The sequence below is a fragment of the Heptranchias perlo genome, chromosome 12 (genome assembly GCF_035084215.1).
Source record: "Heptranchias perlo isolate sHepPer1 chromosome 12, sHepPer1.hap1, whole genome shotgun sequence".
Taxonomy (NCBI): domain Eukaryota; kingdom Metazoa; phylum Chordata; class Chondrichthyes; order Hexanchiformes; family Hexanchidae; genus Heptranchias; species Heptranchias perlo.
The window spans coordinates 34,679,234-34,707,103 of NC_090336.1; the positions used below are offsets into that span (position 1 = coordinate 34,679,234).

General features: G+C 42.6%; 2 protein-coding genes across 5 annotated transcripts in view; one reads left to right on the forward strand and one right to left on the reverse strand.

The window, feature by feature from the left end:
- Positions 1-8,673: 8,673 nt before the first annotated feature.
- Positions 8,674-27,759, reverse strand: rerglb (RERG/RAS-like b). 4 transcript variants are annotated; one of them, XM_067993939.1, is made up of 6 exons: positions 27,563-27,588; positions 26,994-27,050; positions 21,142-21,220; positions 20,526-20,599; positions 12,006-12,157; positions 8,674-10,663 (listed from the first exon to the last, which is right to left on the reverse strand). In XM_067993939.1, the coding sequence occupies exons 3-6, from the start codon at positions 21,179-21,181 to the stop codon at positions 10,378-10,380; spliced, it is 552 nt and encodes a 183-aa protein (XP_067850040.1). In that variant the 5' UTR covers positions 21,182-21,220; positions 26,994-27,050; positions 27,563-27,588; the 3' UTR covers positions 8,674-10,377. The 4 variants fall into 4 exon arrangements, with proteins under 4 accessions (XP_067850040.1, XP_067850038.1, XP_067850039.1 ...); XM_067993937.1 differs by lacking the exon at positions 21,142-21,220 and adding an exon at positions 23,665-23,825 and having other exon boundaries at positions 27,563-27,585; XM_067993938.1 differs by lacking the exons at positions 21,142-21,220; positions 27,563-27,588 and adding exons at positions 23,665-23,825; positions 27,243-27,453.
- rpl27a (ribosomal protein L27a) overlaps positions 20,323-27,870 on the forward strand; it is a 290,041-nt gene continuing 282,493 nt past the window's right edge. Inside the window, exon 1 of the mRNA XM_067993942.1 lies at positions 20,323-20,327. Within this exon, the coding sequence (XP_067850043.1) occupies positions 20,326-20,327 (2 nt within the window). The 5' untranslated portion in view covers positions 20,323-20,325. The remainder of the gene's footprint in view (positions 20,328-27,870) is intronic.

The following is a 27,870-nucleotide window of genomic DNA, read 5'->3' on the forward strand; positions in this document are numbered from 1 at the left end:
GTCCTGGCTCTAATTTTTAGGCTTTGTCCCCTTGTATTCAAGTTTAGGAGACCTCCAAAATCAGGTACAAAAGCATCAGCAGCCAGAAGCAATAATCGAGCAACTAACCTATAATTCCTGCATGATCCCTTTAAATAGCGCTGGTGGTGGGGGGGTCCTTTATGCTGTTTAAGAGCTGTTCAGCTGTGCGAGGTTAAGACAATGCATTGGCTGGAGCGTGGAGTTTCAAAATAGCAGCGGTCACATTAAGTCAGCGTTGCACACTGATATACCACATATTCGCCCTACTTTACATGCATAAGAACATAAGAAGTAGGTGCATGAGTAGGCCATACGGCCCCTCGGGCCTGCTCCGCCATTTAATAAGATCATACTTCGACCTCAACTCCACTTTCCTGCCCAATCCCCATATCCCTTGATTCCCTTTGAATGCAAAAATCTAACGAACTCAGCCTTGAATATACTCAACGAATGAATGTCCATAGCCCTCTGTGGTAGAGAATTCCAAAGATTCACAACCCTCTGAGTGAAGAAATTCCTCCTCATCTCAGTCCTAAATGGCCGATCCCTTATCCTGAGACTATGCCCCCTAGTTCTAGACTCTCCAGCCAGGGGAAACAACCTCTCAGCATTTACCCTGTCAAGCCCTCTCAGAATCTTATATGTTTCAATGAGATCACCTCTCATTCTTCTAAACTCCAGAGAGTACAGGCCCATTCTATTCAATCTGTCCTCATAGGACAGCCCTCACATCCCAAGAATCAATCTAGTGAACCTTCATCGCACCGCCTCTAAGGCAAGTATATCCTTCTTAGGTAAGGAGTCCAAAAATGTACACAGTACTCCAGGTGTGGTCTCACCAAAGCCCTGTACAATTGCAGCAAGACCTCCTTACTCTTGTACTCCAACCCCCTTGCCTTCCCTATTGCTTGCTGTATCTGCATGTTGACTTTCTGTGTATTGTGTACAAGGACACCCAAATCCCTCTGAACACCAGCATTTGATAGTTTCTCACCAATTAAAAAATATTCTGTTTTTCAATTCTTCCCACCAAAGTGAATAACTTCACATTTCCCCACATTGTACACCATCTGCCACCTTCTTGCCCACTCACTTAAACTGTCTATATCCCATTGCAGACTCTTTGTGTCCTGCTCACAGCTCACTTTCCCACCTAGCTTTGTATCGTCAGCAAACATGGATACATTACGCTCAGTCCCTTCATCTAAGTCATCAATATGGGTTGTAAATAGCTCAGGCCCCAGCACTGATCCTTGCGGCACCCCATTAGTTACAACCTGCCAACCCAAAAATGACTCATTTATTCCTACTCTCTGTTTTCTGTCCGTTAACCAATCCTCTATCCATGCTAATATATTACCTCCAACCCCATGAGCCTTATCTTGTGTGACAACATTTCGTGTGGCACCTTGATCGAATGCCTTTTGAAAATCCACATATACCATATCCACAGGTTCCCTTTTATCTCCCCTGCTAGTTACATCCTCAAAAAACTCTAATAAATTTGTCAAACACGATTTCCCTTTCATAAAACCATATTGACTCTGCCTAATCATATTAAGATTTTCTAAGCGCCCTGTTACCACGTCCTTAATAATGGATTCCAGCATTTTCCCGATGACTGATGTCAGGCTAACTGGCCTGTAGTTCCCTGTTTTCTCTCTCCCTCCATTCTTGAATAGTGGGGTTACATTTGCTCCTGGGATCCTCTGGGACCGTTCTAGAATCTAGGGAATTTTGGAAGATCACAACCAATGTGGCCGGCGTTCGTTATCTGTGCGTGCGCGAACGCCTTTCCCAATATGGCTTCCGGCGCATGTCACACTAGAAGTGCGCGCACACATTTCGGACGCCATTTTAGGTCGTTAGGAGTCCATGTAGCACTTACACAATGGGCGCTACACGGCCCAATTTAGCTTAAAAAGAAAACCACAAATGCAGGAAATCTGAAAGAAAAACAAAGTGCTGGAACCAAAGAACAAGTTATTCAGCATCTGAAAAAGAAATATGGGTTAACATTGTGGTTGTAATCCTTCAGCAGTTCTGTAATTACTTCTTTCAAATACTGACTGGCCTGCTGTGCATATATAGCAATTTTATGATAAAAGTGCACAGATTGCTGGAGTGGTATTGGGTCTGCAACAACTGAAAGCTCTTTCTGACATGAAAACATTGTATTAAAATCGAGAACCATTGTACAGCCACCTAAACATAACTCATTCTTTCCCAGGACCTCAGAACTGTGCAATGCTTTATCTCCCCTGAGGCATTCCTTCCTTCTATAATCTATAGGCTTTTATAAACCCAAACTGACATTACCAGTCAATACTTCCTGATTTACCTCATCTTCTCTTTTACTCTTCACAAACTTGGTGATGTCGTGCTCTTCATCTTGGTTTCCGAGTAAGAACAAAAGAAATAGTTAACGTCCACTACAGCTGCTGAGGAATGCAGGAGATCACAATCTCACCCTGTCACGTTTCAAGATTTCAGACTATGCTCCCATGAGGGAGAACCTCGATGTAATAAATGTTAAAAATGCTACCATTTCAAAGAGTTACATTCACAGGACTAGGAGATGTAGATTAGGCTTCATATCCAAATCTGAACAAGGGTGCTGAGACAATGAAAGTTAGTTAACTTTTCTAGTAATCGTTCACACTCATTGCTGCTGCAACAATGGCATTCATTTATACATGGCAGGGATTATTCCCAAGTTTGACTGGTAGATGCCACTGTTGGGTGGGAGGGGGGTAGTCAGTTTGACTAAAAGCTGAGACTGGATTCAGGCTGACTGAAGAAAAACTGCTGTGAGGAGACAATCTGTCCTGCACTAAAGGACAAAATGCTGAGGAGTTATTCTGTTTGCAGGACAGTCCCCTGATGTGGGGAAGTGAGTGTTCATTATTTTGTATTATTACACAAAGACCAAGTGGGATTGATTGAAATGAATAATGATTGAAATGAAATAAATGAATCTGATCCTAACTGTTGCTCTGTATGTTCACATGCTGTGAAATAAAGCAGCTTAATGATTTGTATTAAGTTTTGTCTCATCAAGTGTTTGCTCACACCACCATCAGAGTACATATGCAAAAGGAACAAATATATGGGTCAAATCGCAAAAGGGTACTAATGTTATGTCTCTGAGTTACACTAGTGTAGAATTGGATGTAGGGCAGGGTGAATCAACCCTCATAAATGTAAGACACTCAGACCACTTAAGCAACTGACTGATGCCAGTGAACTTAAGAAGATATCTATGGCGGACCCAAACTGGTAATGCACACTATGAAAGGACCAACTCACTTCTTTCTTTAGACCATGTTTCTTCGCCCTCAGCTATCTCTACTGTAGATTTTCAACTTGCCATCCATTAAATAGAAATCACAATGGGGCCGTTTCTATACCAAGCGGCCGATCCACAACAGTAATTTTACACCAGGGTATCAAGTTGACCCTAATATATCCAATGCATGAGTTGGCACAGAAATCAGGGTCTGAGGCGGGCCTGTGTCGTAACAATTACAAGTGGGCCACGGTGAAAAACATATCAACGATGCACATCACCTCCCATTACTTACCAGTAGGTCTCAATATTCATGGCATTTCACACTTAACTTTTACTCCCAGACTTAATGTGAATGAAGACTGAATGCCCAAGAAAGATAAGAATTGGGAACTCTCTAAATATAATGAGGTATGTATCGCTGCTTACTAATCTCATTTCGAATAGGAGAGCATTGTTGAATTCTATGTTCATTTGTCTGCTGTAAGTGTATACTGACTGACTTTCACAAAAAGTCATTTACTACACAGCATTTACATGTTTTCCGAATCTTGCCACAGGTTTTTATCTTGCTTTCATTTGTTTAGATACTTTGAATCATATTTACCTTCTTATGGTGAAGGTTACAATTGTTTACTTTGTGAATATGGACAGAGTCTGGGAGCAGGGTCTGTATTTGCTCACTCATTCTACGCAAGGTTTCTGTTTTATTTCATTTTTATTGGCGGAAGATGTTGAATTAACATTTGTGCTTGATGTAAGTAAACACAATGTGGAACATTCTTACTTTGACACAACTATATTTGTTATTGGTTTATTAGTACATTGTACTTTTCTTTCCCACCATTCTGCTGGATACAACTAGAAAAGAACAGGTGACTGCAGTTGGATTAGAAACAGAATCTCTCTCCACAGCCCATCACTGATCACTGACTCATGTCGCCCCACCTGACTGCACTAAACCCTCAAATTTTTTTGACATATACACACTTGAAACAGTTAATCTACATAACATTCTACGTTAATCAATATTTTAGTATTGTCACAAGCATTTCAATTTTCCACCTTCTGAACTCTAATGTTTAAGCATCAACGGTTCCATTGTGCTGATGTAAAATATTTTCCACAGGTTTCTCTCCTTTTATTCTTCTTACATTCAATGCAAACGATCATCATAATTCACACCAACCAGAAGCTGGTGTTTACATAGGGCCAAACCAGAAACAAAAGCATAGCACATTGTCCAAGAGGTCCTGAAGATGTGCTATTGTGGTGCAGATGCAGTCCCAAGACTGTCTTCCTATCAATCCTTATTTTGTTTGTTGGTTAGCCTAGTCAGTTCTTAGACCATCCAGCTGACCCTACTTCAATTACATCCTGTACTGGCTGAAAATGGCAGGAGAAGTGTACCACCCAAACCATACTGCCATCCTGACTAACCCACAAGGAGGGGATAAAAGAGTCAGTTTCCTCAGTTTCTTCCCTTCTTGGTTCCCAAATGTTACACTCTTGAGAAAACAGGGACTTACTACCAAACCTTTGCTAATGCCATTCTGTAACCTATCTGTCCACTAGGTGGACTTTTGATGATTTTCCCTCGGTGTGTGGGGGGGGTGGGGGGGGCGGGAAGGGGGGTGAATGATTTACAGTCATCATCACCCCTCATCTCTCAGATAGAGACCAACCTTTGCAGGTGACCTGCTGCTTCCTCCCTTTCCTTTCCTCCTCTGTCCCAGACTTCTCTCAGTCTCCCAACCACTTCAGCCTTGATCCTTCATCACTTTGTAGTTTCTCCCCCATCTCCCTTCTTACCCTTTCCAAACTCATCTCTTCCAGGAGCCCCACCACCTGCTCCCTTGATCCCTTCCCTGTACAACTCCTGATCACTAAACTGCCACTATGGCCCCAAGCTAACTGGTATTGCTAACAGCTCCCCTTTCCTCAGGCATCAATCCTCTTCCTTCAAAACTGCTATCATCGCCCTATTACTCAAAAAACGCAACCTTGACCCAAACATCCTCTCTAATTATTGTCCCATCTTTTTCAATATTATCCTTGAACCAGTCATACATTACTAGCTTTTCAAGGAATAAATTAAATGAACTACAGGTTCAAATTCAAATTGGAGGGTATGACATGATAGCTATTACTGAGACTTGGCTGCAGGATGGTCAGGATTGGGAACTAAATATACCAGGTTATAAGGTCTGCAGGAGAGATAGGGAAAATGGAAGAGGGGGAGGAGTAGCCTTAATGATTAGAGATGAAATCACTTCAATGATAAAGGGGGATATAACAAGAGGTAAGCAGCCAACAGAGACCTTATGGGTTGAATAGAGAAATAGGAAAGGATCTAAGACTATAGTGGGAGTTGTATATAGGAGCCCTGGCAGCAGCTCTGAAGTGCTAGATTGTTTAAATGCAGAGATTAGACAAGCGAGTAACAAAGGCATAGTGGTCTTAATGGGGGACTTTAACCTTCACATAGATTGGGAAAAGCAGACTAGCAACTGTCAGAAAGGTGGTGAATTTCTTGAGTGTGTCCGGGATAGTTTTCTACAGCAGTATGTCCTAGAGGCAATAAGGGGGCAAGCCATACTAGATTTAGTAATGAGTAATGAACCAGATTTAGTTAACGGCTTAACTGCGTGAACATCTATCCAATAGTGATCATAACATGATCGCGTTCAATGTAGTGTTTGAAAGGGAAAAAAGTGAATCAGCTGCTAAGATTCTAGACTTGGGCAAGGCTGACTTCAATGGGATGAGACAGAGACTGTCCACAGTAAACTGGGCAAATCTGTTAATGGGTAAAACGACTGATGATCAGTGGGAAATGTTTAAAGAAACATTTAACATGATACAGAATCGATTTATACCCCTGAGGGGCAAGAACTCTACTTGCCAAAAAAAACAGCCATGGACAACTAAAGAGGTAAGGGACAGTATAAGACACAAGGAAAGGGCATACAAAAAGGCAAAAAATGGCACAGATCCTGGCGAATGGGAAAGATACAAAGATCAACAAAGGGTCACAAAACAGACAGTAAGAGCTACGAAAAGAGAGTATGAAAAGAAACTCGCAAGGGATATCAAAACCAATACGAAGAACTTTTATAGTTATATTAGGAAAAAGAGGGTGGTCAGGAGCAGTGTTGGCCCCTTAAAAACTGAAAGTGGGGATATTGTCATTGACAATGGGGAAATGGCGGACATGTTCAACAATTACTTTGCGTAAGTATTTATAGTCGAAAAAGAGGATAGCATGCCGGAAATCCCAAGAAAACTTATATTGAATCGGGGACAGGGACTCGATAAAATTAACATAAGTGAAGCAACAGTAATGAAGAAAATAATAGCACTAAAGAGTGACAAATTTTCAGGACCAGATGGTTTCCATCCCAGGGTTTTAGAGGAAGCAGGTGAGCACATTGCAGATGCCCTAACTATAATCTTTCAAAGTTCTCTAGATTCAGGAACTGTCCCTCTAGATTGGAAAATTGCACATGTCACTCCGCTTTTTAAGAAAGGAGAGAGGGAAACCGGGGAATTAAAGACCAGTTAGCCTAACATCTGTTGTGGGGAAAATGCTGGAGTCTATAATTAAGGATAGGGTGACTGAACACCTGGAGAATTTTCAGTTAATCAGAGAGAGCCAGCATGGATTTGTGAAAGGTAGGTCGTGCCTGACAAACCTGATTGAATTTTTTGAAGAGGTGACTAAAGTAGTGGACAGGGGAATGTCAATGGATGTTATTTATATGGACTTCCAGAAGGCATTTGGTAAGGTCTCGCATAAGAGACCTTTAGCTAAGATAGAAGCCCATGGAATCGAGGAAAAAGTACGGACTTGGTTAGGAAGTTGGCTGAGCGAAAGGCGACAGAGATTAGGGATAATGGGTAGGTACTCACATTGGCAGGATGTGACTAGTGGAGTCCCACAGGGATCTGTCTTGGGGCCTCAATTATTCACAATATTTATTAATGACTTAGATGAAGGCATAGAAAGTCTCATATCTAAGTTTGCCGATGACACAAAGATTGGTGGCATTGTAAGCACTGTAGATGAAAACATAAAATTACAAAGCGATATTGATAGATTAGGTGAATGGGCAAAACTGTGGCAAATGGAATTCAATGTAGACAAATGTGAGGTCATCCACTTTGGATCAAAAAAGGATAGAACAGGGTACTTTCTAAATGGTAAAAAGTTAAAAACAGTGGATGTCCAAAGGGACTTAAGGGTTCAGGTCCATAGATCATTGAAGTGTCATGAACAGGTGCAGAAAATAATCAAGAAGGCAAATGGAATGCTGGCCTTTATATCTAGAGAACTAGAGTACAAGGGGGCAGAAGTTATGCTGCAGCTATACAAAACCCTGGTTAGACTGCACCTGGAGTACTGCGAGCAGTTCTGGGCACCACACCTTCGGAAGGACATAATGGCCTTGGAGGGAGTGCAGCGTAGGTTTACTGGAATGATACCCGGACTTCAAGGGTTAAGTTACGAGGAGAGATTACACAAATTGGGGTTGTATTCTCTAGAGTTTAGAAGGTTAAGGGGTGATCTGATCAAAGTTTATAAGATATTAAGGGGAATGGATAGGGTGGATAGAGAGAAACTATTTCCGCTGGTTGGGGATTTTAGGAGTAGGGGGCACAGTCTAAAAATTAGAGCCAGACCTTTCAGGAGCGAGATTAGAAAACATTTCTACACACAAAGGGTGGTAGAAGTTTGGAACTCTCTTCTGCAAACGGCAATTGATACTAGCTCAATTGCTAAATTTAAATCTGAGATAGATAGCTTTTTGGCAACCAAAGGTATTAAGAGATATGGGCCAAAGGCAGGTATATGGAGTTAGATCAGCCATGATCTTATCAAATGGCGGAGCATGCACGAGGGGCTGAATGGCCTACTCCTGTTCCTATGTTCCCATGTTCCTTTCATTATCAGTTCATTCCTATAACTGGCCTCCACTTATTGCCTCCCTGTAGAATCATAGAATCATAGAAGTTTACAACATGGAAACAGGCCCTTTGGCCCAACATGTCCATGTCGCCCCGTGATAATGATTGTGAACTTGCATGTGGGTAATTGTAATGATGCAGCACATACTACCACTTTATAGCACACCACAATGGAGCTCCAATACACTGCACTAACATACCATCAACAGCACATGAAGATCCATCTCTGATGCCAAAACTTCTAGTTTTTACCCCTCTCCATTATGCCAAATGGTGCATTTCTTACAATATTGAATATACTGAATGGTTCCCTTACCTTTATTGTAATGATTAAACCAGTTTACTGCAGATTAAACCTGATTTAGAACATTTTATTTCATACCAAATATAGCAAATTCAAAATATTTGAACAGTAGTCATAATGTTGTTATATATGATTTGTACAATTTTATTTATTATACTAGTAGCAACATAAAAGTGTTTATTTACTGTTAAATATGTAGCTGGTCATCTTCATATAGAATTATATAAATTATTAAAAAGTATATATGTAACCATATATTTGTGAACTACCTACAGCAACGGGCAAAACAATATTGGCATTGACTCAGTTCTACCAGTATTCAATCATAGCACTGTAATAGCAGAAGACATCCAAATTATTTACAGTTCTGGTGTATGTGGGTGCATAATGGTCACTATGGAGGCAGAAATGTAATGCAACTTCCTGATAAATAATTACTTCAGCAAACTCAAAAATGTTACCATAGAACCACCACTGGATCTTTGGTGACTTTGCAGATAAAGATAATTCGTCTTGCCACTGTTACAGGGTTCCTGCTTGAGGTTTGACCTACTCAGGAACAAAGAGGCAGTAAGTGAGGACAGCACACATTACATGTGCAGGAAGAAAATGTGCTTTCTGCTACAACTCCAAGGAAGCCAAAGCATATACATTCACAGTTACATAAATATGATTTAGGTTAGTCTTCAATGTTTTTCTTGGAACAACTGCAAAAACATCAGTTACTGAGTAAATACTCATGTATTATAAGGAAACAAAATAAAACTAATCCAATTCCTCTGTGGCCTGTATTGAAATGTGCACCAAAATAGTTACATTTGGATTGAATCATTTCATCCTAGTATTTTACCATTAAACCACATGAAATGCCTTTTGAGATCTAGGTGCTCCTGTTTCAAAATACATCTAGACTCTGTCGTTTCTAAACATTTTAAAACATTTCCCTTTCTTTACCAACTAGTTAATTTTCTGAGCTACAGAAATGTATATCCAAACAAATGAATCTATTTAATCAAGCTTGTACATTATGATAATTAATTTCTTCTAATACACTGTGCCACTGGAAAATTAGTCTTCAAGGCTTTGAAAACCAAACATGTATTAATCAATGCCTTACATTATTTAGTATTGTAACATTAGATTAATTTAATACAAGCATCCCTCACTGCTACTTAAACATGTCTTTGTTCCTCAACTTAGCAACTTAAGTACAAGGCAAAAAGAGGCACTTTCTCTTTGTAGCTTTATCAATATACAATAATGAGGCCAAAAAGCAAAATACTGCAGTTGCTGGAAATCTGAAAATAAAAACAGAAAAAGCTGGGAACACTCAGCAGGTCAGGCAGCAACTGTGAGAAAACAGCTGTCAACCTTTCAAACCATTGGCACTTCCTCAAGTTTTGATATTGACAGCTGTTTTTCCACGAATGCTGCCTGATCTGCTGAATCCATCTGGCATTTAGGCAATTTAGGACTGTCAACATGAAGTATATACTTTTGCTCTGCAGCAATAGATGCAACTATTCGTTCTGTTGATAGAGCGCACACTTCAATTCAAAACAACTCCATGTTAGCATCTGTCATTTGGATAGATCAAATATCCAATATCACAAAAAGAAACCCTTTCACATGATATAGTTAATAACTGACAGCACTGCCACAGCAGTGGCACTCTATACATCCAACTTATTTTTAAAATCTTACACTAAGTTTTTGTACAGTATGACAGGAGAAGTAAATAACCAAAAGAATTGATCCCATAATCATAACCTCAGTCCACAGATAATATGCTCATTTATACAGATTTTCTTCTCTTCCCAAACACATTGTTAATGAACTTGGCCATTGACTTGGGCCCACTGTACCTCCTCTTGTCTGTCTTGTTTTTCAGGCAGTCCCTGACAGCATGAATCAGTTTCAGAAATGCACTGAATATTTCTTGGTAATGCTCTGCCGCTGACACTTCCTGGAACTGGCACTTGTTCTCAACGGCGAGCAGGCGACCTTCTTCTTCATGGACCTCTCTGGCATGACACAGATCTTGTTTATTGCCAATGAGGCTAATAGGGACTTCCACATCACTGAAAGATAATATATTGGAAATTTACTATTTGTTGTTTGTAATTTCCCACAGTCTAGCTTACTGGGATGATTGATATCACAAGCGGCTTCCTGCACTCATTTTTGACTGCTATGTCTAGATGTTATGTCTGTGCTCCACTAGTGCTCATTGCTGACTGCAAACAGAAATTTGCTATAGGAGTATACTGCCCCTCCAGTAAGCAAAGTGTAAAAGGACAGACGATTGGGAGGGCTGTATGCCTTTGCAATAAGTTTTTATTTGCAGTCTGCAATCAGCTAAGGGGTGAAGCCAGGCAAGACCAGACTCTGTGCCCATCATTGCCACATCATCCTGTATTATTTTTGGGTGACCACAGTTGTATCTAATGGCTGCATGCATCCAGGTACCTGGAATGGCCATTCTAAGATTGAAAGAATTAAATGTGAACAAAGAGCTCACATTCAATTATTTAATGAAATGCCACAAAAATGGAGCTCAGCAATATGACTTTTGTAATTTGTTTCCAGGAGTTTTCCTCTAAACGTGTCCAACTCTACTTAAAATAATATCGATGATGTGGAGATGCCGGTGATGGACTGGGGTTGACAATTGTAAACAATTTTACAACACCAAGTTATAGTCCAGCAATTTTATTTTAAATTCACAAGCTTTCGGAGGCTTCCCCCTTCCTCAGGTGAACGATCGTTCACCTGAGGAAGGGGGAAGCCTCCGAAAGCTTGTGAATTTAAAATAAAATTGCTGGACTATAACTTGGTGTTGTAAAATTGTTTAAAATAATATCGTTATTGGTCACGAGGGGGTAAACATCGTTTTACCTAGTTTTTCCCTACCTCTCCAGAAGGTAAGGTATCTCGCTGAGAAATGGTTTCATGGGCACTGGTGGCCTTCTAGCACCTCCCCCAAAAGGCCATTCTTCATGTATGAGCCTCGAGCTGACTGTGGAGGACAACACTGCCAAGCCCAATCACATCCTCACCCAACATCCACATATGTACTTCCTGGTAGGGGTTATTAAGCACCAGCTGATATTTTTCCCTCCCTAACTCAGAGGCGCTGAGGCCAAATCTAATGCACTAACTGCCAGCAAAAGCGGAGATCAACTAACTCAGCACAAACTGGAGATCAAACTTGGGATCTTCCTTGTACAGCTCAGTACATCAGTGCCTCCACCCACTAAGCCACTGGGGGCTAAACTGTGTTCAACAGACAGCCCCTATGATAGCAGCTGTTAATGTGATTTAAATTCTTCATCAATAAAGAATGAAAACTAGGTCCGCGTACAGTGTGCTTTACATTCTCTCAGGGTTACTGCTGTACAATTTCCTCATAACATAAGTTACCTTTTGCACTGTTCCATTCGTGCTTCTTTAATCTGATGAATAATATTTTTGGCAGTCAGGAAAGAAGCTCGGTCACTGATGTTATAAACCACAATGAAGCTGTTGGCCCACTCCAGCGGTTCAACCGTGGGATACTGGCTTTCATTAGTCTGCTAAAAGTGGTCAAAGAGCAATTATGTGTTATACTATTACAAAATAAATAGCAACTATTAAAAATCCTATTGCAATATTTCCAACTGACAAACCAAGAGCAGTATCTTATGCATGCATCAGGTAAGGATCTGCAGTGCTAGGTGAATGATAAGAATTCCAATGAACCAAAGCATTTGAAAAAAGTATCAACAGCAGAGTATCTTAAGAAAGGAAATGTTTTGACTTGTAAGAAGGTACAGTGGGCCAAGTCATGCGTTGTGCACCACTAAAATATTTCAATGGTTTGATCTCACATTAAGGGGCAAGGTGAGGTCACTTTGGCATGGCCAGTGCCTCAGGTGCAGTGGGCCTGGCACAGTGCTGCCAGGATTGTATTATCAGCCCCACTGTGCCCTCTTACAAATCAAAACATGACCTTTCTTAAGATGCTAGCACGGAGAAGGGGGCCAGAATGTTAGTTGCCAGTAGCCAGTGAAGGGCTGCTGGCTGCCCGTACAGTTGATGCCTTGCTGGGGGCTTCCCTTTGCTCAATTTGATCTTTAGAGGTCAAAAACATCAGTGGCAGCAGACAAGGGTGGCCCTATGTTAGGGAGTGGGTCACCCAGCAGAAACAATCCCCCCCCCCCGCCATCTCCTTATGCCACCTGAGGCACTCATTCCAAAAGGGGGATACTGCCGAGATCCCTAAATTTAAATAAATGGGAAGGTCCATTAATTTAAATAAATTGAACTTTAAATGAGCCTTGCGTACATTTCTTCTCACAGGCTTCTAGTGCCCTAAATGCTGGCCAGCCACACTGGTTAAAAGTGGTGTTATGATTGAAAGCACCACTGACCCCAATGCGAATTGTGATTTGATTATCCATTGGAATTGGCCTAGTGCAATTCCCATATAACAAGGGAGTTCTATACTGGCAGGAATAGAAATTGCCTTTAAAGAGCCTAGAATGGCTGAGGATTTCAGCAGCAGGCTGGGGGAGCAGCACATAGGTGGTGAACATTTTGCAAGACTGAGGTAACTGTCAGGTGTGTATGTAACCGATGACTCATGAGAGATTTTGTGGTACTTTTAAAGCATGTCTTCAAGTGGAGGACCGGGCAGATGCAGTCAAAGAAGGGAGCGAAGCACTGGAAGGAGGCAGAAAAGAGCACACAATTTCAATGAGCCTTCAGACATTCCTGAATGAGATGTAGCAAAGGAAAGACTGCTGGATGCCTTCGGGAAGAAACCTCAAAATAATGTCTCTCGTGCCATGTGGAGGGAAGTGGCAGTGGTGCTGAGTGGCACCTCTCTCACCCCAGAACTGCAGACCAGTGCCAGAAAAGTTCAATGACCTGATGAGGGCAGGCAAGGGAACACACCAGCCACTCTCCCTTTTCTCTCTTGGACATCATGGGCACCAACACATGGTTCACCCTCTAAAATTAATAGCTGCACAAGTAACCTTTCACCCTGCACTGTGATGAAGGAGTTCACTAACTCTGAATCTTACAACATATGTCACTATCTCCAACAGTAATTACTTTCCTGCAGAACCTTAAAATCCCTTCCTCCATTTTAACACAGTGAAACCAGCAGATCCATTTCATCAGCTGTCTGATGCCACCAGGGAGACATCCCTCAAATGCCCAGTTTGCACCACATTCTCACAATCTGGTTAGAGAAACTTGTGCACATATTTTATGATCTGTGTGTCCCGTTGGTTCTTCAAGGAGACAATAATATCTCAAATGCTGCCTCACTCTCTTTTCCTCCATTTTGTACTAATGCTCCTCCATTAGAATTGCAAACAAGGGAATGTCCATTGGGAATCCAATATCTGCTACTTAGAACCTCTCACTGTGGGTGGGAGCAAAAATATCCCAGTGGTCTCACGAGGCCTTAGGCTGGTCCCAGGTAAGTCCAGCTCCATCCAAGTGCAAGGTAAAATAAAACTTTAAAAGCTCTTCTGTAACTCCGGCAATCTCTTGAAAGTTTCTTCAGGTGGCAGGTCTAAAGTCATCTCCATCAGTCTCAGCTGAGGTAAACCTCATTCATATCGTTCCAACCTCAACTTCTGGGACTTTAGCACAACAGCACTGGGTGCCCTCATTTGCAAATACTTAAAGTAGTTGCCTGCAGAATCAACAGGCACATTGCAGGGAGCTCTGGATCTGTTTGCGAATTACATTGCTGCCATTACAGGGTGGAAACCCAATGGAAATTCACTGCTAAAATGCCAGTGTGATGCAATAGTACCCCAGAAACACCATAAAATAATGTGTAATTTCAGGACCACTGTCTTCATTATAAGTGATGCAGATAAGAGGAGCACCACTGCCAACAGCTCAGACAGCTTTGCACATAAACACAATGACATCTTATCAGTGAAAGTAGCAATCATCCAAATATATAGAGAAACATATATTTGCAAACTTTCTGGCAGTTTAAAAAGGTGTGAATTTTGTCTTAAAAGTGAAGGATGTTAGTGCTGGGCAACGAAAGACTTCACACTTCAGGCATCAAGTACTCGCAGATCAGGTATCACAGGGCTAATTGTAGAATAAAGCTCCCTCTACTTGGCCACTGCCTCAGAAGATCACCCCATACTGAGCCAGTCTGACATTTTTCTATTTCCTGCACCAATCATTCTGGGGCTTCACTGAGTGAGATTGCCAATTCAGCGTCATTTAGTGCCGAATTTGGAAGAGCTCTGTGCCACAGGTATATTGAAAAGGATCCTGTACTCACATCACGTCCACACATTCACTTTCCCAAAAGTCACTGGATAGTGATCAGGAGTAGGAACCCAGCTTATTCCTCCTCCCTAGCCCAGAGATCCCAAAGCCATTGTAGCAACCCAACTGTTACCTTGCTGAGATCAGCTCAGAAATTCTTTCTTTTAATAAAATTATAAAAATACAATGGGCTATAAATTCGACAGCGTTTTTTAGGTGCTACGCGGTCTCCTAAGGGCCCAAAATGGCGTCCAGAATGCGTGCGCAACGTGCGATGGATGCCATCTTGGTAAAGGCTTTTGCATACGCACAGATAACGAATGCCGGTACCATGTAAAGTAAAGAGAATATGCATTAGATCAATGTACAACACTAATTTAAAGGGATAGATACCATTTTGGCACTCAACGCTCCAGCCAACGCACTGCCTTAACCACGAACAGCTGAACATGTCGTAGACGGCCTGGAGGACCCCCCCACCAGGCTATTTAAAGGGACCATGCAAGATTTACAGGTTAGTTGCTGGATTATTGCTTCTGGATGCTGATGAATTTGTATGTGTTTTTGGAGGTCTCCAATGCTTGAAAACTAGGACTAGGTAACATAAACTAAAATTTGGAGCCAGGAATTGCAGGAGTGAAGTTAGGAAATGCTTCTACATGCAAAGGATGGGAGAAGTTTGGAACACTCTTCTGAATCGGCAGTTGACGCTAGCTCAATTGTGAATTTTGAATGTGATTGATATATTTTTGTTAACCAAAGGTATTAAGAGATATGGGGCTAAGGCGGGTATATGGAGTTAGGTCACAGACCAACCATGATCTCATTGAATGGCGGAACAGGCTCGAGGGGCTAAATGTCACTGCCACTTGCTGCCTCCTGTTATGCGCCACCTTCTCCTGCAAGAAAACAGGATGTGTGCCGGTGAGTGTCCTGCAGGATGTTTGGGTGATGTGCCTGTCATGGTTGAATAGCTATCAGTGTGTGACCTGTAAATTGTGGGTGTGCGGCTTGCAACAGTGATAATGTGTGAGGGTGAGTGGAAGCATCTGATTGGAAGAGTTGTTTACTGATGGAAAGAGTTTGTTGGTATGTGGGTGATGGGGGTGTAGTGCGTGGAGCAGTGGGTGAGGCTAGTGGTGCAGTTGGTAAGAGATAGCACTTGACAGTTGACCTCACTCACCTTGACCACTCATGTCAAAGCATTGAACTTCTTCTTGCACTGCACCCATGTTCATGGTGCTATGCGCCTGATATTAATTTCATCCCCTAATGCCTATTGAACATACGTCTGGAGGGCCTTTTGCCCCATGCGGATATAGGATGCCTCTCCTTCTGTCCATCTCTTGCACCAAGGCCTCTAGTTCATCATCAGAGAACCTTGGTGCATGCTGTCTCGCAGGCCCGGTACAAACTCAGATCAGCAGATTGGTGAGGTCTGGTGCGCAGATTGGAGGATGTGGGATTTAGTAGTGCACAACCTTTATTCAATGTTTCAACATAACTCCACAGTTTGTAAACATAGGGACGGCACCTGCATCTGTTTTTGACGTGTGCGATGTCTGATCTCCGTTCAGACTCCGTGCGGACCCGTATCCTATTTTTTGCGAATAAGAGGTGCAGGCTGCCTTTAAGAGGCGCAGGCTGCCTTCAAGGGGAGCGAGCCACTCAGGCGATACCTAGACCCCCCTGCTGGTGAGAAGTCACTGAACAACGCAGCTAGGCCTGGCTGCTCACGCTGGAGTCAGACAAGTGAGCAGGCAGCACAAATCTCGTGTGCTGCCTGTATCGGAACGACCGGGCGTAGGTTAATCGCGCACCTCGACTCCCGTGCTCGGATTTGGGGGTTATCGAATTTAACCCCCAATATTCAATGATATCTGCTCAGCTATTTTATTTAAATAATTTTATCAAGATTTGAATACTAATAGTGCTAGAATAGTACAAGTTCTCATAAACAAATGGCAACAACTAGAGGTTCTTCCACATCTAGGGTTTGAATTCAAATTTGATTATATATCAGTGATGAAGGACTCCCATTAAGAATTTGAAACAGAAAGAGTTTGAATAATTCCAATTTGCGAACTCATAGAAACAAGGGGCTCAATTTTAAAAGGGAGCCGGGAAGGGGGGGCGGGGGTGGTCAAATTGAGGTCAAGAAACCCATTATTACTGGTTTCCCGGACGTCCTTACGATTTTGACGTAAGGATGTCTTTAATTTTTTTTATCGGTTTCCCGTCCGACTGACAGGCTGATTGACAGGCTGGTTTCAGTCGGACAGGAGAGCAGTCAGGGAGAGGACGTCTTTTTTTTAAATTCGTTCATGGGATGTGGGCGTCGCTGGCGAGGCCGGCATTTATTGCCCATCCCTAATTGCCCTTGAGAAGGTGGTGGTGAGCCGCCTTCTTGAACTGCTGCAGTCCGTGTGGTGAAGGTTCTCCCACAGTGCTGTTAGGTAGGGAGTTCCAGGATTTTGACCCAGCGATGATGAAGGAATGGCGATATATTTCCAAATCGGGATGGTGTGTGACTTGGGGGGGAACGTGCAGGTGGTGTTGTTCCCATGTGTCTGCTGCCCTTCTCCTTCTAGGTGGTAGAGGTCACGGGTTTGGGAAGTGCTGTCGAAGAAGCCTTGGCGAGTTGCTGCAGTGCATCCTGTGGATGGTACACACTGCAGCCACGGTGCACCGGTGGTGAAGGGAGTGAATGTTTAGGGTGGTGGATGGGGTACCAATCAAGGGGGCGGCTTTGTCCTGGATGGTATCGAGCTTCTTGAGTGTTGTTGGAGCTGCACTCATCCAGGCAAGTAGAGTGTATTCCATCACACTCCTGACTTGTGCCTTGTAGATGGTGGAAAGGCTTTGGGGAGTCAGGAAGTGAGTCACTCGCCGCAGAATACCCAGCCTCTGACCTGATCTTGTAGCCACAGTATTTATACGGCTGGTCCAGTTAAGTTTCTGGTCAATCGTGGCCCCCAGGATGTTGATGGTGGGGCATTCGGCAATGGTAATGCTGTTGAATGCTGTTAGACTCTCTCTTGTTGGACATGGTCATTGCCTGGCACTTGTCTGGCGCGAATGTTACTTGCCACTTATAAGCCCAAGTCTGGATGTTGTCCAGGTCTTGCTGCATGTGGGCACGGACTGCTTCATTATCTGAGGGGTTGCGAATGGGTAAGTCTGCAGGTAACTCTTTGTTTGTATGGATTGGGGGAGGCATGTGGGGGGCACGGTTGGGCATGGGGGCATGGCTGTGCACGGGGGGCATGGGTGGGCATAGGTGGACACGGGGTCGCGAGTCATTGTGGATGGGATGGGGGGTCAGTCACGGGAGGGTGTCGGGATCGGGAGTCATCGCGGCGGTCCGCGATCATTGAGGGGAAGGGTCAAGGGTCAGAAGATCGGAGTCGGGGGGGGGGGGATGATCGGGTTGGGGGTGGGAGGATCGGAGTGGAGTGGAGGGTTGGGTTCAGGATATCGGGGTCGGGGGTCGGAAGGGGAGGATCGGGGTCAAGGGGGGAGGATCGGGGTTGGGGGTTGAACGTCGGAGGGGGAAGATCGGAATTGGGGGTTGGGGGGAGAATCGGGGTCGGGGGATTGGGGTGGATCGGTGTCAGAGGAGCGGGTGGAGGATCAGGGGGGTCCACGATCGGCGGGGGGTCCGCAATCAGGGAGGGGTCCACGATTGGGGGTCAGCTGTCCGCGATCGTGGGGGTTTGGTGCAGGTAGGCTGGTTGAGCCTGGGGGAAGCACTCCTGCTCCTCCGGGCCCATAAGCTTTGCCTTTCTAGGCACCTACCTGTTAGTCTCGGGCCTTCTCACTTCCTTTCACGAGGCGTAAAACATAAGGCCCGGGAATCCCGTCCCCCAGATTTGAAATCGGGAATTGGAGAAAAATGGAGGCCTGAAGCCCCCTTGAAAGGTTTTGAGGCCCGACCCTCCTCCTGGGAGTAGGTTGGTCGCCCGCCCCTCGTCCCGGTGAAAACTGGAAATAGGTGGGTTGGGAGCGGGTCTGAAATGGTGGCAATTTTCAATGCCCCCCCCACCCCCAACCCACCCGTTTTTTACTTTGAAAATTGAGCCCAAGATCTCACCATGAAGTTGCTCTGAAATCAGCACCAATTTAGAACTCTCATTCTACAAGACTCTAAAAATAGAAAGCATGAGAATTGGGATTGTCACAGAAGGGCAACAGGAAAATGGGACAATGTAGATGAGCTTTGCTTTTAATTATGTGCATACCATAACTAAGCTCCATATACTTACAGCCACCACCCATACATGCTCCCCGATAGGTGAGTGAGTTTATGCTGTCAGTGGTTGAGCCATAAAGACCAGAAAGGTCCCAATACAATCCCTGGTCCATGCCCAGTTATCTGATCTCAACCAGGGTGGTGGTTGACAGTCTACAATTTCATGAGTGCCCCTGGGCTAAGGAGGAGAAAATCAGCCAGGATTCCCACTTCTCGAGCTCAATTTTAAGAGGGTGGCGGGATGGCAGCGGTGGGTGTGGGGGTGTGGGGGTCAAAGGGCGTGCAGCAAACCTGAATAAAAAAAACTTACCTTTCCCCACGCGATCGCAAAGTAACTGATGCTCATCAATCTTATTTCCCAGTTTCGTGCCTGGCAGCCAGCCTGATTGACAGGCTGGCTTCCGACAGGAGCTGCAACACCAGAGGTGGGGGAAAGCAGGGAAGGAGGGAGAAAGGGAGAGAGAGACGTCATCTGGCGCTGGAAGAGAGTCGGGGGAGGGGGCACTAAAATCGGAGAGGAGACATCAGACATCGTCGGAAGGGGGGCGGGAGACATCGGAGGGGGGTGAGACATCGGAGAAGAGACATCGGGGGGGTGAGACATCGGACATCGGAGCAGGGGGGTGCAGGTGACATTGTTTGAAAGGTAGGTTTATTTTTTTTTAACTTTGTGAAATGTTATTTTATTTAATTTATTTACTTTATTTTTGCCTGATTCGGCTCAGTTTCACCAGGCGTGAATCGGAAGCCGTGGGAAAGCCACCCAGGTAAGTTGAAAAGCATTGTAACTACCTACTATGTAACAAATAAAGTACCTTTAGTACCTCAATGAGGTACATTTGCTTATTTAAATATCGTCCAGCCGGCTTTAATAGCCGGTGGAACTTCCAGATTCCAGAGCCCCGCACGGACACAGAAGCGTCTGTGTGAGATGTGGAAGTCAGCGGGTTGGAGCCGGGTTCCTTACTCACTCGGGATTTTACCAACTTCCACTGCACTCCCATCCCTGTCGCACCCAGGCTTTCATTTGAAAGTCGAGCCCCTGATCTCTACCCAATGACCTCTTCTTAAACCATGTGTATGGATGTTGGATAGGATAAGATTGGGCTCAGCTGTGATCTGACCTTTCCCCATTGCCAAGTCTTTAGCCTGCCAATAAATTCAAGACACACACATAAGCAATGAAAGTTGGCCAAGATGCCAGAGGGCAACCAACATTATTGTAACTTTCCCCAACAAGGAAATGAGAGCCATCACTGAATGTAAAGAGAAAAAATATTTAAACTTGCAAATATGTAATCAACCACATAAACTCAAGAAAAAAATAAATGTTAAAAATGTTAAAATAAATAAAATATCCATGATGAATGAATGTAATTATTCATTTACTCACGCACCCAGGAGCAAGGGTCAAATATCTCCAAGTTCAACTGTTGGCCATCTATTGAAAGTCTTTTCTGATACAGGAAATCTGCAACATTTAAAAGGAAAATAATATAGACGTGAATATTTTATTGTATGTTTACACTGTTTTGGAGGCAGTTTTTAAACATTGCCTACTTATAAAAATGTTTTCGGTTATTAGTGATAGAATGCAAGCATCTTCCACTTTACCAAACTTCTACGTGACTTAGAAATTCTCTGAATAACCAATAACCCAGTGCTCCTTCCAGCATGACTAGGACACATTTTGTATGTAAATAAAAAGGTACAGTGTTATACAAGAACTGAAGATTTTCCTTCAACCTGTCTTATTAGGCTACGGAAAGGGTATTATTTATGTAGCAAATGTGCATAAAATGCTTTTCCATTAAAATTTAAATATATGGTTTTCACGAGATTCAATTAATGGACTCCATCCAAACTTTATAGGATCAGTCTCTACGGGAGATGTTAAGAAGTATTTGGATCCCTGTCTCCCATCCTGAGATGCTCAAAATATTAAAGGCTTCAGAAGAGCATTGAAAATACACTGATAAAGGTCCCTCAGTGATTCAGTGAGAAATACATCACCTGGCAACCAGGAAGGACCCAGGTTCATTCCCTGGTCCATGCTGAATCACCTGATCCCAGCCAGGATAGTGATGGGACCCTTGGGCAAGACAGAAAGAAAAAAAATTAAAATCACCAAGTTTCTTAGACGTGGCTGTTATCTAGTGACCATGGTCAAAAGGTGCACTTGTCATACTTAAGTGAGGGCAGGATTGGCCTCAACAATGCTGCCCCCTTGGTCAAAAAGGCTGCCAATAGTCACTATCCAGACTTATAAATGAATAATGGTCAACTGGACGAAGTATCAGAGGGCTGCCAGTGCCCATGGATCTGGATCGCAGCGTAAGTCAGCTCCTTCAGGAAAGGAGTGGAGTGAATTAGAGGGGAAAAAAGGTAATATATTGATGAATGTCTCTAAATCTACAAAGGTTGTTGAATCATAGCCTGATCCCACTGCTTAATTGCATGAATAAGTGTTTCACTTTAAATATATTACTATATATAAAACTAGAGGCCAGTTAGCCTGACATCAGTAGTCGGGAAAATGTTAGAATCTGTTATTAGGGACATGGGAACAGGGCACTTAGAAAATCATAATATGATTATGATGTGGAAATGCCGGTGATGGACTGGGGTGGACAAATGTAAGGAGTCATACAACACCAGGCTATAGTCCAACAGCTTTATTTGAAATCACAAGCTTTCTGAGCTTTTCTCCTTCGTCACTCACCTGACGAAGGAGAAAAGCTCCAAAAGCTTGTGATTTCAAATAAAGCTGTTGGACTATAACCTGGTGTTGTACGACTCCTTACATAATATGATTAGGCAGAGTCAACACGGTTTTATGAAAGGGAAATCGTGTTTGACAAATCTATTAGAGATTTTTGAGGGCGTAACTAGTAGGGTAGATAAAGGGGAACCAGTGGATGTAGTATATTTGGATTTTCAAAAGTCATGCGATAAGGTGCCACAGAAGAGGTTGTTACACAAGAGTAGGGCTAATGGGATTGGGAGTAATATATTAGCATGGATTGAGGATTGGTTAATGGACAGAAAACAGAGTAGGAATAAATGGGTAATTTTCAGGTTGGCAGGTTGTAACTAGTGGGGAGCCGCAGGGATTAATGCTTAGGCCTCAGCTGTTTAAAATATATATCAATGACTTAGATGAGGGGGCCGAGTGAAATGTGTCCAAGTTTCCTGACGATACAAAGCTAAGTGGGAAAGTAAGCTGTGAGGAGGACACAAAAAGGCTGCAAAGGAATATAGACAGATTAAGTGAGTGAGTGAGAAGGTGGCAGGTGGAGTATAATGTGGGGAAATGTGAAATTATCCACTTTGGTAGGAAGAATAGAAAACCAGAATATTTATTAAAAGGTGAGAGACTAGTGAATGTTGGTATTCAGAGGGATTTGGGTGTCCTTGTACATGGATCACAGAAAGTTAACATGCAGGTACAGCAAGCAATTAGGAAGGCAAATGGTATGTTAGCCTTTATTGAAAGGGGGTTGGAGTATAAGAGTAAGGAAGTCTTGCTGCAATTATACAGGGCTTTGGTGAGACCACATCCGGAGTACTGTGTACAGTTTTGGTCTCCTTACCTAAGGAAGGATATACTTGCCTTGGAGGGGGTGCAACGAAGGTTCACTGGATTAATTCCTGGGAACAAAAATTGAGTAGAATGGGCCTATATTCTCTGGAGTTTAGAAGAATGAGAGGTGATCTCACTGAAACGTATAAAATTCTTAGAGGGCTTGATAGGGTAGATGCTGAGAGGCAGTTTCCCCTGGCTGGAGAGTCGAGAACTAGGGGTCATAGTCTCAGAATAAGGGGTTGGCCATTTAGGACTGAATTGAGGAAAAATGTCTTCACTCAGAGGGTTGTGAATCTTTGGAATTGTCCACCCCAGGGGGTGGTGGATGCTCGGTCGTTGAGTATATTCAAAACTGAGATTGATAGATTTTTGGACACTAAGGGATTCAAGGGTAATGGGGAAAGTGGAGTTGAGATAGAAGATCAGCCATGATTTTATTGAATGGCAGAGCAGGATCGAGAGGCCATAAAGGCCTATTCCTGCTCCAATTTCTTATGTTCTTATTATATTTAAGGGAACCTGCTAAAATGTTATTATGAGCTGCTGGAGAACCAGCAAGAAACCAGCACTGCAGAGTGGATAGCCTCAAGTTTAGATGTGCAAATTTGGGAAAGTCTGGTGTCAGGTCACAAAGGCCCATACATCTGTATGATCAGAGGAACTAATTTGTGGCTGAATGTGTTAACAGTTGCTCAAATTAATTTAATTTATATTAAATTCTGTTTCACAGCTTAAGTTTAAGGATTGACTTCCAAGCAGGAAGACAGACTTTATATTTTATTATTGTTAAACTATTATATAATCTAGTCTATTTTAATTTTTTTTATTTGTTCATGGGATGTGGGCGTCGCTGGCAAGGCCAGCATTTATTGTCCATCCCTAACTGCCCTTGAGAAGGTGGTGGTGAGCCACCTTCTTGAACCACTACATAGTAACAGACATACCCTTACCGCACAAAGTATCCTGAACTGGAATCTTCGAATGTTGAGACTTTTGGAGTATTTTTAATTCGATCATTTTTGAAAAGAAGTTGAATTAAGATTTCAGTTTTTTGTAAGAGGGACTTCAGTATAATCTTGTTTTGTATGTTACAACTCACATTTAACACGAGCTAATAAAATGGAAAGAAGAAAGAACATGAATTTATATGTAGAATCTTATCAGATCCTCAAGATGTTCCAAAGCACTTCACAACCAATTAGTTACTTTTCATAGTATCATAGTAGCACAGGAAGAGGCCATTTGGCCCATTATGCCTGTGCTGGCTCTTTGAAAGAACTATCCAATTAGTTCCAATCTCCTGCTCTTTCCCCACGGCCCTGTAAATTATTTCCCTTCAGGTATTTATCCAATTCCCTTTTGAAAGTTACTATTGAATCCGCTTCTACCACCCTTTCAGGCAGTGCATTCCAGATCATTACAACTCGCTGCGTAAAAAAATGTTCCCTCATGTTGCCTCTGGCTCTTTTGTCGGTCTGTGTCCTCTGGTTATCGACCCTTCTTCCACTGGAAACAGCTTCTCCTTTTTTACTCTATCAAAACTGTTCGGGATCTTGAATACCTCTGTCAAATCTCCCCCTAACCTTCCCAGTTCTAAGGAGAACATCCCCTTCTCCAGTCTCTCCACATAACTGAAGTACAATCAATCATTAGCATCATGTAGGCAAATGTAGCTGCCACCTTTCACATAGCAAAGTCCCACAAACAGCAAATGAGTCGAATAACTAGTTAACCAAATCTGTTTTTGATGGTATAGGTTGAGTGAGAAATGTCACCCAGAACACCAGTAAAACTCCTGCTCTTTGAATAGTGCCATCTCATTTGATAGTCGGCACCTCTGACAATGTAGTACCCCATCAGTGCTGCACCGAAATGTCAGCCTAGATTCTGCACCAAGTCCTGAATGGAGCTTGAACTCACAATTTATTCACCACTTTCTGGAAATAAACATAATCTTATCGTTGTTTTTTCTACAAAATAGAATGTTCTTGGCAGTGCAGCGGCACTAGTAAAATGTGAATTCTGAGCCATAAATTCCAACATGTTCTATTCTGAATGTCAGGGAGAGAGGCAGACTGCATGGTGAATCAGCCCAGGATGATTTTGCCCATTGGAGAAAGCCAATCACAGAATGGTACTGGCTGACAGAAATAAGGGTTGGGATAAGCTAAAGCTAGGGGAGAACAAAGTTATGATGTTACAAAAGGATAGTCTTTAAAAGACATAATTATGTATCACAATGTGACGAACGTATGTATATACAGTTTATTGTTTCTGTGCCAAGTATTCTGAAATAAATATTGAATTACTTTGAGATTTAGCACATTTTTCAATTTGCACCACATTACATAGTCCTACAAATATGAAAGCTAGATAGAGCAACATACTTTATCGATTAAATGGAAGGTGCAAGCTATGAAAAGAGGCAGGTCAAATTCTGAGTCAAACAACGCACTGTGTGGTAAGTCACTTTGATTATACAGTACTCACGTGCAATTTCTAACTGATCGTGAAAGTTCCCTCAGTTTCTGATCAAGGGACACTTGCTGCAATTGAGGACAGTCCTATGTGACTCCCTGCTGCCCAGATATGTCTGAGATGACTCAGCAGAGTCAAGGAAACAGTGCCAGGTCGTAACTTTATTATTGTCACTGATAACAGTGTGGTTAGATGATAAAAAAAAACAAATGCAAAGCTGAGGAAATTTATATCTAGCCACCATTTCACATTGACCTGCCTCAGATCTGAAAGCTATAAAGGAAAATTTAAAATTAAATTAAAAAGCTATTTCAAAATAATTGTGATGTGGTCATATAACAGAACACACAGTAAAGTGAGATCATTACTCCAATATACTCCAAGAAAGCAGATCCAGAGGGCATAAATGAAAATGAGCGAAGAGTCAATTTAGAACAGGTATCAGGAAGAACTTCTTTACTCCAAGAATGGCACGTAGAATAGAAAGGTTACAGCATGGAAGGAGGCCATTCGGCCCATCAAGTCCGTGCCGTCGTGTTTGGAATAACCTGCCAAGTAAGGTAACCTTTCAAAATGGAATCAGATACCGTGAAGGGATGGTTAATATAACAGATAGATTGTCTTTGCTGGGTCACATGGCATTTTCTCATCCATGGTTTTTCTTGTTTTCATGTAACTGAGAACAGAAGTTTGACTGAAATTCTGAGCCTCCACCAGGCTTTGTTCTTGAATCAGGCTGCACTTCAATTACAATCCAATGCATTCAGGCATAGTCATTAACTCTTGACTATGAACTAATTATTGCATCAAATGATTCTGAAATACACCATGAAATGAGGAACAATTACATGTTTTTTAATCCAGCATCACACAATGTTAAAGGATATACAGAGTAAATTATGCAGTATTAAATTGATGACGTCAGCACTAGGTTCCTCTACAATACTGCAATGTAGAAAATCATTTACCATCAATGTTTTAATGAAATGTGGAGTGCCGTGACTTTCACTTCTTTTATCTGTTAGGTGAACTATTATGAGGAGATCTAATGGAAGGGTTAAAAGTTTTGCAGTGATCTGCTTTGTCAATACAGTAATGTCTCAACTTTGCATAAGCTGAAAGCTTTTGAAACAGATTCCTTTCCTGGGCTTTGAAAAAAAAACATTTTGAAGTTTATAAATCACTTTGTTTCATTTACATCATCCATATAGGATAATATCACAAATGCTGGTTTCTTTTAATGGACACACGATAATTGAGTCGAATGACTTCCAGATCATGTTAAAATTCCCATTTTAAAGCTGCAGCACCAATTAACGTGAAGCTTCTCAGTCAGTTAAAAGAAAAGAGCATCAAAGAACAAACACACATGCAAACACTAAACCCGAAGTATTGGGAGTTTTTTAATTCAAGTCTCCAAACTTCTTACTGGAAAAGGATGCTGCAGGTTCCCTGGAGCGGAGAGGACAGGGAGGTGTCTGTGGACTTTCACAGTGTACAGTTCGCACTTTCAGTGGATGATCAAGGGCAAGTTAATCATAAACAGACAATTGTAGTAAACCGCGTAATAAATCACAGTTAGAATATTTTGAAGTTCTTCAGTAAATGTGAACTTGAGAAATGTACATTAGATTTAAAATAAACATGTTATTGACATCGATACTACATTTACCAAGTCTCATTACAGGGCCATTTTTGGGGTATGGAATAGCAGTCACTTAAGATTTTATTTTACTTTTTCACCCTTAAAAAAGTTTACGATTCTTCTGATACAATTTAGGGCAGAGAACGGTGTACTCACTGGAGTTTGATGCATACTCCCCGATAAATCTCTTCGTTAAAAACCGCACAAGAAGAGCTGAGAAAGTCGAGAAAACAAGAGATTATCAGCAACTGGCATAAGTTAACCTTCAACATGGAGAAGAGGGGGAGAGAATGATTCCGGAATCAGACATAACTAAATCCCAACACAATCTCAGACAGGCAAACATCTTCATTTTAACGTTGAGTGGATCCAAATATTTCTAATCTGGTTCCCTTTTCCCCTCACCCGATCGGTTTCTCTTCTTTACGCCTTTCCAGCAGCGGCAGAAATAAGAAGATCCACTTAAGCAAATCGAATTAATTCTGAGCTACAACTCTCTCTGGGATCTGCTCACAGGTTGGGTTCTCTCTACACGAGGTGTTCTACAATCCAACAAATTCACACAAGAAGCTTAAAAAAATAACCCCCTAATAACGCGGGGTGAGCTCCCCGCTGTCTAATCCAGGACATTTAATGGGCAGCTGCCCATTGAGAGGAAATCAAACTCAAATTGTGCTCTCTGTTCACAGGGGAAATAATAGTACCTCCCGCCTGGAAACACTTACCGGACTTGCCAACTCCCTCGCTCCCCAACAGTGCGATTTTAACTTTGTTCACCGTACCCATGCCTTCTCCTCGCTGTTCCGGCACAGACTTCAGTGGGAGAGCGGACAGTCTGCAGCATCCAAACACTTGTTGTGATAGGGCGGCTGACCCCACCTTCACCCCTCTAAATTATACAGATCCTGTTCTCCGACCTCATCGTGACGCCTCTTCCCCGAAAAAGGGGAACACTTTGCAAAGCCTGGTTTAGCTTAGGGCCAACTGTGACATTTCACACGCATACACAGACATATACACGCACAAACATACA

Bases quoted from the DNA above. Each gene is read 5' to 3' on its own strand.
- rerglb (XM_067993936.1), bottom strand. From the start codon at position 27,623: ATGGGTACGGTGAACAAAGTTAAAATCGCACTGTTGGGGAGCGAGGGA. The intron at 27,051-27,562 runs GTAAGTGTTTCC...CGACTTTCTCAG, and splicing joins CGAGGGAGTTGGCAAGTCCG to CTCTTCTTGTGCGGTTTTTA. The intron at 12,158-20,525 runs GTGCGTGAGTAA...GACCACTTTTAG, and splicing joins TATTTGACCCTTGCTCCTGG to CAGACTAATGAAAGCCAGTA.